The following is a 12289-nucleotide window of genomic DNA, read 5'->3' on the forward strand; positions in this document are numbered from 1 at the left end:
CTACAAACGTTTAAAATAGTACATTACCCTCATATATCATGGCACGATCTCCAACACACATCTCACTTCAAGAGCCGTGATTGTGGGGGCCCACGCGCTTCTTGAGCAACTGAGATCTGGATATGGGTTTTGTGGGTTGGGCATCAGTTATATTTTAGTAACCCTCCATCCACGCGGTGTGGTGGGGGATCAACCCGAGCCACCCAATCACGAATCAACAGACTGTTCCGCGTCGTACAAAAACTCAACGGGGATCGCTTCTTTCCTCCTGCGGAATCTCTCTCTCTCTCTCTCTCTCTAGAGCTCCCTTGTCCTGCGGAGGGAGGGAGGAGAAGATGATGACGACCCTCGTGTTGATTGCCATTGTATTCGTATGCAGCATCCTCCACCTCTCACCAGCAAAATCCACAGCTTGGCTCTCTTCTCTCTTCACAATCCATTCGTTCCCCTCCTCGGCTCGATCCCCGCCTCGCCGGAAGATCGACGAGGCCGATCTCCGGCGGGTTTTCTCGACGTTCGATCACAACAACGACGGCTTCATCACTCAGCAGGAGCTCAAGGAGTCGCTGGAGAACCTCGGCCTGTTCGCGTCAGACAAGGACTTGGCTTCCATGGTCCAGAATTTGGACACAAACGGTGATGGCTCTCTCGATCTCGAAGAGTTCTGTGTGCTCTACGAGTCGATATTGATGGGCAAGAAGGGTGGTGCAGAGGGTAAGGAAGGAGGTGCGGAGGTAGAAGAAGACGGGGAGTTGAGAGATGCATTCGATGTATTTGATGAAAATGGAGATGGGTTCATCACGGTCGAGGAGTTGGGGTCGGTGCTGTGCTCTCTGGGGCTGCTGAGACAAGGATGGGAGTTGGAGGAGTGCAGGAGGATGATTGGGAAGGTGGACTTGGATGGAGATGGGAGGGTGAACTTCAAGGAGTTTCAGCAGATGATGCAGGCAGGTGGGTTCCCATCACTCTCTCTCTCTCTTGAAGAATGATGTGGTTCTTTTCAGAAAAAAGAAAAACAAAAGATGGTGTGGTTCTCAATTCTCTTGATGTAAATACTTACGTGACAGAAAAAGTCTCCTCTTCACATGGGTGCAGGGCATATTTGAAACTGAGAGGTTTTTTCTTTTTTTTTGAAGTTCTATGTCAACTGTACAATTAGAGAGTTTTTCATGTATTCTTTTCTTCTTCCTGTAATTCTTTTGCCATGAACATGTGGTTGGACTACTCCATATTCAATTTCTTTTCTTCTTGTAGTTTGATGAGGTTCGGTTATCAATTAAAATATGTAGACCATACAAATATTATAATATGGTACTTTCACAAGATTGAAGCGTATAATGCATAAGTTTCTCTTTGGAAGATGAATCCCATATTCAATTTCTTTTCATATTGCGTTATGATGATGTTTGGCTGTTAAACAAAAATTCATCCAACTGTCGGTAGATTTGCACAATATGGAAGCACAATGATTATTATATGTAAGTTTCTTTTTGCAAGGCTGGACGTTTTTATATCCAATGAGGTCCCTTGGACCTAAAGGAGAGCAGATCCAATCATCGGAACGAGTACTTAACAAAATATCCAACCCGTGACCCACAAAAAGCACAGAAAATAGCTGAATGCAATGATTTTTTTTTTTTGCCAAGTGTTCATTAAGTACTCGGCCCGATCATTGGATCTGCTCTCCGCTCTCGACCTAATATGCTCTCTCCTTGCACAAAGTTCTTAAATTTGGAAGTATTGCCAGTTGTATAGAGGGAGAAAATTATTCATTTTTCCGAGGCATTTAAGATATCAACAAATTGGTCGTTTAAGAAGTTGAGGATCATTACTCTCATCGGAAGCAAGCTTAGAGTGGCAAGTGGGTCCCAGCAGATAATAAAAACCACACCTCGAGAAACCAACTAACCATGTGGAGCCAGGATGAACCTAACGTGGTTCCTAATCACACTCAAAGGTCTGCTTTTTCTCTCTCACTTCGGCGTGATTTGAGTGCTACTCTTTGTCTTATGTTGTGTGAACGCTACGTGCTGACAGCTTATTCTTTCCCACCATGAGAGTGCTCACTTTTTTTAGGCTGTCTTTGGATTCATGAGAAAAGTAGCTTGGCAGGGAAACCATTGGAATGGAAATGCTTTTCTTCGGAATCACTTCTCCCACCTTGGTGGAAAGGCAACAGTTCCTCTTATGTCAGCCATTTTTTCCGATAAGCCATCCTCCTCAGGCTATGTTTATGTTGGTCAGAAAACTATGTTTCACCGGAAAAAAGACTCAAGAATTCATAATCCAGTCGCCTGTTTAAGTTCACAACTGGTGGGGACAACAAGTTTCATGGAACTTGTTTGCTGCTGCGTAGATCCAAATGGCAGAATGGCTGACTTGGCGGAAAACCACTTCCATCGAGTCTTTTATTGCCATGAAAATCGAGTTGATACCAGCAGAGAGCTATGTTATTGTGAAAAACTTCACGGAGTGACGTTGGTCGAATCGACCGGCTTTTAGAAGGGCGATCGGTTCCTCAAAGGTCAGCACGAAATCTGATGGGCGAGAACAAAGAAAACTAAATTAGTTCAAACATTTGATGCAACGAGAACGAAATCTGCTAATGCAGTTTAGGAAAACTGTCCATAAAAAGAAATCTGCTCATCGAACCTTTTCTTAAAAGTTGGATAAACATCTTGATCATTATAATTTTGTCAAGAGTTATCCCAACGCTAAACCCCACCTCGTCTTCTTTTACCATTTTCAACTAAGCTTATCTAATCATTTAGGATGTCTTCTGTCAGACGTAATCAGAAAATCTAGAATATCAGCTTTACATTTCCAATTCAATCTGAGAAATTCGCATTCCCAAGTCTTGGGTACTGCATTACTGTAAATCATTGAAAAACAATTAGTAAAAAAGCAAAAACCTGCACCAACAGAAGATATCCCGAATCATAATCATTTCAACGTGGCTCATAGCTAATGTTTTTAGCAAGACTCAAAGCTAAATACTGTAAAGTGAAAAACACCAAAAGAGCTAAATACTGTAAAGTGAAAAACACCAAAAGAGATACTTACAGGACATTTTGTAACCATGAAAACGAATACATATGAAACTGACGTCAAGTAAAACCATTCCAATAGGAATTACACTTGAGCAGTCCAGAAAATACTGACGAAAAAGTTGAGACCGCTACTTGAAATATCATTATATTGACCAATATAATTCACAGATAACGCAGTGTATTGGCACAAAGAAGGAATGGGCCGTCAGTGTCAAGCCCCGCACTCGGCAATCAAAAATGACGAGGCCATATTGAGAAGCACGACACAATCACTATGCACGTGTGTGGCAAGAGAGAGAGAGAGAGAGAGAATTTCACATTTTCCCCGCAAGAGAAAAGTTCCACAAATGTATGAAAAATTACAAGTGCTGAAATGGACTTCATGGAGAGTGATGATGAATGCATCCAATCAGCATTCATGAGATTATAACAGAACCTCTCAGTAGCTACATATTTTTATATGCCAACACCATAGCCACAATCATCAATCAAATAGGAAACCTACCCATTTCCCTCACTAGAAAATAGGAATATATATAGATATATCTATGTAAGCTAGAAGACGTCCGGGTGAAAGCGCCCGGGAATAGAGCTGCTCTGCTGTGCCTGCTGTAAATGCATTGTCAATGAATAGTTATTTACCTGCAAAACCAACCAGGCAGGAAACAGTTGTTAAAAAAAGGAAAAATCCTCTCTCTCTCTCTCTCTCTCTCTCTCTCTCTCTCTCTCTCTCTCTCTCTCTCTCTCTCATGCACCCTAAGAGCTGAGGGACACAAACCTCGAGTGTCCTAACTTGCTCTTGGTACTGAGAAACCAGCTGCTTTAGATGTTGCAACTCACGACCCCTTTCATCATACTCCTTTTGCCGCTCATGCTGGATCGCCACAGCTCGCTTCAGGATTTGGTTGTCCCGGAGAAGGGCTTCTACATGTTCCTTGAGCACCAAGTTCTCCTGGGAAACACAAAACAAACTTTCGAAAAAAAAAACAAGGCAGCTCGTTTGGAAACAACTCAAACAAGTAAACCTCATCTGACGTGATCCCATAATAAGCAGAACTCTTATGATGTGCACCAGAAAAACATCCTATGTGATTTTAAGTTCAGAATACGTGAGGCCCACAGACAACAAGTCAAAATGCACGAACACTGTCCAAATGAAGGCAGATGGTTTTCTATTTTTGCACTGATGTAAATGGGCACAAGATATATTACATGGAGGATGCCGGAAGAAAAAATAGGAACAATTGGAAGTAAAAGAAAAAACTGAAATTTAAAAAAGGATGGATAGATATCCCACCACCGCTTTGGCAGGACAAGTCTTTTTGTGATCACCATTATAATGAAGGAAAAGAAAAACCAGAAAATCAAAAAAGGATGTTGGATGGTGCTGCAGAGAGCAGCCACGGATGTCACAGTAAGAAATAAGTTGGATAAAAATATTTTGGCTATCATCTCATAATCCAAACAAATAAGGGTACCAATTTTCTAACTCAGTTTGGTGAAAAAATACTTGAAAGAGAAGGACAAATACCTTGTGAAGGTTTTCAGATACATCCCCAGCTCGAGATATGATAGATTTCTCCAGCACCTCTAAAATTCTTGATGCACGCATTCTTGCATCATTAACATCAGAAGCATTCGTCATTTCTCTTACAAACAACTCCACCCATTCTGAACCGCCTACTGGAAGATCAGGAGGGGATGGGCCATTGGGAGGCTCGTCACTGTTGGCCACCACAACTGCCAATAATAAAATCAAAAGGTGAATCGATCTTTCTTCCACATTCAAACCAGTAAGCACATTTCTTGAAAATTATAAGTTGGCCATTTCCCATATTTGTTGGACCAATGCACTATAATCCTCAATTAGAAATAGATAATTAGCCACAATATCTATTTCGCAATAAGCCCTGTTTACTAATGTTAAAAAAAAATCTAAAATAGCTTCCACATCACTGTTTAGTTATACACTGCCGGTCCCAAGCCCGGATAAAGGAGGAGGGTTGCGGTAGGCCTGTGACAGCCAGCATAAAAACTTTGTCATATCCTATGAAATGAACCAATATGAGAATTTCGTTGGGGCGTTCCCTACTGAGCGACGCGTTGTACTCTCTAGGCTCGGAGGCAGTGATAAATAGGCAAGGGTTGCTAGGTCGTCGCCCAGAAGCGACGCGTCACACCGGCGACCGGGTGTGGTGTCAAATAGGCAAGGGTTCCCTCACTTTGTTGGACGGGTGGGGGTAAAGAAGTTAGTCCAAGACCATATAATTAGGTTAGCCACTTGGAACATAGGGTTTTTAACTGGTAAGTTGGTAGAGTTAGTAGATGTTATTGTAGGAGAAAGATTGATATTTTATGTCTTCAAGAGACCAAATGGGTAGGTGAGAAAGCTAAAATGATAGAACCTTGGGGATATAAGATTTGGTATACAGGAATAAATAGGAATAGGAATGGAGTAGGGATTGTTATGAGTCGTCAGTTTATAGATAATGTAGTTGAGGTCCGTAGGAAGGGTGATAGAATTTTACTTATTAAATTAGTATTAGGTACGGATATTATTAATATTATTAGTGTTTATGCACCTCAAGGGGTTTAGATGATTCCATTAAGCATCAATTTTGGGAAGATTTAGATGGAGTAGTACAAGGGATATTTTATGGAGAAAAGCTTTTCATCGGCGGTGACCTTAATGGACATGTAGGCATTAGTAGGGATAGATTTGAGAGTATCCATGGAGGCTATGGTATAGGAGAAAGAAATGAAAGTGGAGAAAGGATTTTAGATTTTTGTTTGTCCTATGATATGATCTTAGCAAACACTTGGTTTAGGAAGAGGGAGTCTCACCTAGTAACATTTAAAAGTGGGGTTAATACGAGTCAGATAGATTTTTTCCTACTTAGAAAGAGAGATAGGGGTTGTTGCATCGATTGTAAGGTTATACCGGGAGAAAGTGTAGCTACACAACATAGAGTCTTAATTTTAGATCTTAGAATTAGACAATGCCGCAAAAGGGATAGACATAGGATAGATCCTAGAATTAAGTGGTGGGCACTGAAAGGAGCTAAACAAGGAATGTTTGTAGAGCAGGTAGTTAAGGAAGCTGATTGGTGTCTCGAGAAGGATTCAGAATCAATGTGGAATAAGATAGCGGGTGTCATGAGAACAGTGGCTAAGGAGGTATTGGGTGAGTCTAAAGGCGGTGCACCACTAGGTAAGGATACATCATGGTGGAACGAGGATGTCAAATTAGCTATTAAGGTTAAAAGAGAGTGTTATGGAAATCTAAGTAAGAGTCGTGATAATGAGAATTTGGAGAAGTATATGATAGCAAAGAAGGAAGCTAAAAAAAATTGTTCGAAACGCGAGGGCTAAGGTATATAAGGAGTTTTATGACAAGTTGGATACCAAAGAAGGCGAGAAGGATATTTATAGGCTTGCAAAGATGAGAGATAGGAAATCGAAGGATTTGGGTATGGTTAGATGTATCAAAGATGAAACGCAAAGGGTTTTAGTCAAAGATGAGGAGATTAAGGAGAGATGGAAAGATTATTTTGATAAGCTATTTAATGATAGTCATGCTCAAGATCTTGGAGACTTCTCCATTCCTTTTCATGAGATTAATCGTGACTTCATGCGCAAGATTCAAAAGATAGAAATTGCAAGGCTTTGAAGAAAATGAAATCAAGAAGGGCAGTTGGCCCAGATGGTATACCTATCGAGGCTTGGAAATGCTTGGGAGAAAAAGGTTTAGAATGGTTGACAAATCTTTTTAACTTGATTTGGCGAACAAATAAGATGCCTAATGAGTGGAGGAAGAGTACTTTGGTGCCTTTATATAAGAATAAGGGTGATATACAAGATTGCACAAACTATCGTGGTATAAAACTCATTAGTCATACTATGAAACTTTGGGAGAGGGTGATTGAGTCTAGGTTGAGGAAGGTTGTCATGATATCGGAGAATCAATTTGGTTTTATGCCTGGAAGATCAACTATGGAAGCTATACATCTTCTTAGACAACTTATTGAAAGATATAGAGAGAGGAACAAAGATTTGCATATGGTTTTTATTGATTTAGAGAAGGCATACGATAGAGTACCTAGGGACGTTCTCTGGTGGACAATGATGAAGAAAGGTGTTTCTCTCAAGTACATTAGTATAATTAAAGATATGTATGAAGGAGTAGTAACCAATGTCCGCACTTGTGGAGGGGTGACAACCAATTTTCCGATAACGGTTGGGTTACATCAAGGATCTGCTTTAAGCACTTTCCTATTTGCGATAGTGATGGATGAGCTTACGAGATCAATTCAAGAAAATGTATCGTGGTGTATGTTGTTTGCTGATGATATTGTTTTGATTGATGAGTCTAGAGCTGGGGTTAATGCTAAGTTAGAATTATGGAGACAAACATTGGAAGCTAGAGGTTTTAAGTTGAGTAAGAGCAAGACTGAATATATGGAATGTTGGTTTAGTAAGCAACGAAGTAGTCATAGGAGTGTAGTGAAGCTTGGTGAGCAAGAAATACCGGTGAATGATTATTTCAAATATTTGGGATCCATCATTCAAAAGTATGGGGAAATTGATGGAGATGTAAATCATAGGATAAAGGTTGGGTGGATGAAATGGAAAAGTGCAACTGGAGTGTTGTGCGATCGTAGAATGTCATTGCGGTTGAAGGGAAAGTTTTATAGGACGACTATTAGACCCACTTTACTATATGGTACGGAATGTTGGGCTGCCAAGAGACATCATATTCAAAAAATGAGTGTAGCTGAGATGCGGATGCTTAGATGGATGTGTGGAAATACAATAAAAGATAAGATTCAGAACGAGGAGATACGTAAGAAGGTAGGCGTTGCACCCATTGAAAATAAGATGCGAGAGAATCGTTTACGGTGGTTTGGACATATTCGGTGAAGGCCTAATGATGCTTCAGTTAGAAGGTTGGAGAAATGGGAAAATATATTAGTTAAAAGAGGTCGGGGTAGGCCTAGGAAGACTTGGATGGAGATGATAGGAAAGGATATGAATGCCTTGAACCTCACCGAGGACATGGCATTGGATAGAAATGATTGGACGAAAAGGATTCATGTGGAAGACCCAAAATGAATTTCTTTTTTGGTTCATATCGCTGACCCCAATTGTTTTGGGATGAAGGCGTTGTTGTTGTTGTTGTTGTTGTGTTGTAGCTTCCACATCATAATGATTAAAAAAAATTTGTTCATTCTATCAGATTACATTTGGATCGACACCCTTCAAAACCAAATCTGGAAACCTTTTTATGGAACCAGTTTACACTTTTACCAGATCTACAATTACAACGTTGGATCTGGATCTGACCGTAAGGAAAACCAGGCTTAGCCTTCACTGAGCCAGTCTAACCATCCTACCTTCATAATCGGCATAAAACTCTTAACCCATGTGTGTGAAATGAATTTAGATTCAATATCAAAATCGCAATTGGAAAGGGGCCATTTCATGTTTAAATCCAACTTCTTAGGTTAATATAAAAGGAAAATAGAATACACAAAGAAATGTATTTGATTTTTAGCTTCTATCTAAATATGCATCTTAGCTTGATTGAATATTCCTAATTGCCATATCTATTACATTTATATTAAATTTCCAACTCCTTTTCAATCATGTCTGTATGGTCCGGCCATTTGATTGGTTCCGCATAACAAGAAAAAAGAAGAGTTTCCACGAGACAAAAAGTTTCTTCTATGCATGAACTTAACCAAAAATCACTGGAAACCAATCTCTATAACATAATGTCAGCATTTAAAATACATTAATGCCAAGAATATGACCTAAAGAACAGTCATTCAGCATCAAGTGCCAAATAATATTTCTCTAAGCATATAAAAAAACTAATAATTTGACACTAATTCCTGGTGCAAATGCCCATAAAAGGCATCAGTCACCAGGCTCTTGAATTTTGAAAATAGCACGACTGTATACTTGTGAGCATGAAAACAAGCAGAGAAGGCATTTTTTGAACTTTAAAAGTAACATTGTCAATCCCAAGAACTTCAAAAATGAAGTAATATGTACCTTCTGCAGATTGCTGAGCAGTTATTTCCACTTTAGTGTCAGATTTTCTCCCAAGAAAGGTCATACTATGTTCTCCTAAACAGAGGTCATTTAAGCTCTTGATTGCAGAATCCAAATCGTTCCCACATGCTTCAAGTGCACGCTCAAGAAGCTGGAAAAGAGGATATGTTATGTATCAGCGATTCAACTGTACAAAACATTAATTTACACCTACTGGATCCAACCCATAAAAAACCTTTAACAAGTATGGGCCCATCAAGCAAACACAGGAAACATTGTTTCAACAACATTCATCTTAGACATGAAAGCAAGACCACAGAATTCCAGTCTGCAACTGCATATTCTAAATCTATCACTTTACAAATTCAACATTGCTTGAAACTGAAAAATAGCAGCATCACTAATTATTTCTCTTAAGCTTATCCATAATCTTCTTAGCAATTGGCATCACAAATTTTGATCATTAATCCCATTGATGAATGAAAAAGCTAAAGGAATTGGACTTTCTTCCAAGAAAGTAAAATAATTGACAGGGTGAGCAAAAAATACTAAAAGGACTTTAACCATCAAATGCATTGACAAAATAAGTACCGAGACGCTTTAAAAGTTCCAAATTGAGAGGAATACATGCCCTTCTTTTTTATAAAAGGAATTATATCAATCAGAAATTCACTACCGGATTTTTTGAGTTTGCTCTTAGTATTCCAAATTAACAGTTCACGATAATTCAAAAAAGCATATTACATAATAAAGAAAATGCATATAAAACCGCAGTTACATATATACAAACAAAGATACTCTAAATTTCAACCAGCTTCAACATCTCTGAAGGTTAAACTGAAGATTCTTATCAATCCAACCACCCTATAGACCCTTAAATATATATTGATGCTCCAGAAAGCAGAACATGTTCAACTTTAACATCCCAAAGGTTCCGTTGAATTTCTTTTCTGATTCAAAACCAGATGCAGAAACAAATGGTGACATCAAACTTCAGAAAGCATAAGCTTTGAAAACAGGCACCTAGTGGAAAATGTTATATAAGAAAATGTAAAAGAACTGGCTACAGACACTTGGGCACATTCTTTTTATCCCCGTGGATGAATCTTCAAATATGCAGAACTCCTAATAAAGAGATACATTACAAAAAGAGGGTTGGCAGAAAAATCAACAAATAGACTCCAGAAAATGGGTTTTTAGGTCTTCTAATTAAGCACAGATGCTACATAAATTGTTCTGAGCAGATAGGTTAAGAGCATAAAAGTGCCTTGCAAAAAGATATCAGATGCAAAACTGTAGACCTCCTGGCCTCCAAGTCTAATGTCTAGGCGCACAAAAAATCATCAAACAACACTGCAATGCTAGAACCAATAAAAAGAGATTAGGAACTTCAGAAAAATATACGCGCTTTGTATTTCACACACCTATGTTGAAAGAGGTAGATGGCATACAGATCTTAACCCGCTTGGCGGCAAACAGAATTCGATGGTTGCAGGAACATTACTTGCAGAACATATACAACTCAAAGACAAATCTCAAAAAATAACAATCCAAAAATTCACAAAAAAAAGAACTGAATACAGCAAGGGAGTGATCCAAAATGAAAGAATCGAACCAAGACGTATCACCGAAGTTTGTATCTTTCAAAAAGTTTAAGATGATAAACCAATTAAATTTCTAGATGATAACAGAAAGAGTGACAAAAAAGCATTTAATCCATCCTAAGCCAAATAATCCAATAGAACGATTGTATACAATTCTAAATCTCATTTCCCCCAACCCAACTTCACAAACTAAAATAATTTGGATCAAACGAAATCTAGAATCAAAATCTGATTGAAAATTCAAGAAACATAAAAGGCGAGCAAAAACAAAACCTGTTCATCCATGTTGGGGAAGATCTGCCGGAGATGCGACAGCGGCGAGCCGGCGGCCGAGAAGACCGCCCTAGTCGGCGAGAATCGGACCGGAGAGGTGCTGCCGGCGCAGCGCAATCTTTTCGAAACCGGCGGAGGAGTATGGAGCTCTTCGAAAATGGACCTCTTTCCGCAGACTATCGCAGACATGGTTCCCGGCACGGATCGACGGACTCTCGGCGCCGCCCGCTCCCACTACACGCCCATGCAACTCCCCAGGCTCCGATCGGCGACGGAACCACGCCCTCAATCTCGGGAAACGCCGAAACCCTCTCTTCCTCCCTTCAACGTAGGGCCGTCAAAGAGCGTCCGCCGAGGGAGAAATCTTCGATTCCGGCATATGGGTGCGACGGAAACGGGTACTCCGGAGAAAAATAGGAAGGTGGTAGGCGACGGATTCGACTCCACGCTAGGGCTTCTGCGATTCGGAGAGGGATTTGCAGAGGGGGCAGAGGAGAGACTCGTAGAGGAATTCCCCTTTTTGGTGGAGACTAGAGAAACCGTAGGAAGGGTTTTCACATTTTGTAATATAAAACTTTTCAGTGACCCCGTGTGTAAGCTTTCTACAGCCGTCCATCGTGCTTGATGGAGGGTGGGACTCTTGGAGATTCGGAAAGCATTGATGACGCCTTTCCCATACTCTTTTGGCATTCTCAGAGCGAACACTTGTGTGAGAACAGGGCAGCAGGGGAGAGCCGATCAGGTGATCTGTCAAATCACTTTAAGAAAGTGATTCGACATCCTCACCGTCCATTGCTTCAAGGACCTGTGTACATTGTGGACGGTGAGGATGTCAAATCACTTTTTTAAAAGTGATTTGCAGATCACTTGATCTGATCCCAAAGCAGGGCTGTAAATTTCATATTAACTAATTTACCCTTCAAATGCATTAGTATATGACCAAAATTTCCTTTTGATTGGAATTATTTACATCTCACTTGACAACATTTCGTTTGGATTAGGATACGAGTTGAATGTGATCATAAGGTTTTTTAAAGAATCTTGAGCCTTTATTAAGGATGACCTTGGCTTAATTTCACTCTAATGCTGAATGTTTGTGCAAGTCACTGCTTATTCTCGTACCCAAAGACATGAATGTTGGAGATTAGTAGGTTTGGCGCCATCTCTCTAGTAGGCACGGTATTCAAAATCATTTCTAAAATCTTAGCCTCAAGAATCAAGCTGATTATTGACCAGCTCAAAGTGAATTCATTCCAAAAAGAAGGCTACATAAGTCATGCATTGTGGCTCATAAAGTTGTTCACT

General features: G+C 40.0%; 1 protein-coding gene and 1 pseudogene across 1 annotated transcript; one reads left to right on the top strand and one right to left on the bottom strand.

Moving 5' to 3' along the window:
- The first annotated feature begins 276 nt into the window (after positions 1-276).
- On the top strand, positions 277-1389 carry LOC149838534 (calmodulin-like protein 3 pseudogene; annotated as a pseudogene).
- A 1966-nt stretch (positions 1390-3355) lies between these two features.
- On the bottom strand, positions 3356-11516 carry LOC149838535 (uncharacterized). Its single transcript, XM_090006654.1, has 5 exons — positions 10985-11516; positions 9108-9258; positions 4582-4790; positions 3829-4002; positions 3356-3692 (listed from the first exon to the last, which is right to left on the bottom strand). The coding sequence occupies exons 1-5, from the start codon at positions 11171-11173 to the stop codon at positions 3606-3608; spliced, it is 810 nt and encodes a 269-aa protein (XP_089862780.1). The 5' UTR covers positions 11174-11516; the 3' UTR covers positions 3356-3605.
- Positions 11517-12289: the final 773 nt, after the last annotated feature.

This window comes from Nuphar pumila, chromosome 5 (genome assembly GCF_984573655.1).
Source record: "Nuphar pumila chromosome 5, dmNupPumi1.hap1.1, whole genome shotgun sequence".
Lineage (NCBI taxonomy): Eukaryota > Viridiplantae > Streptophyta > Magnoliopsida > Nymphaeales > Nymphaeaceae > Nuphar > Nuphar pumila.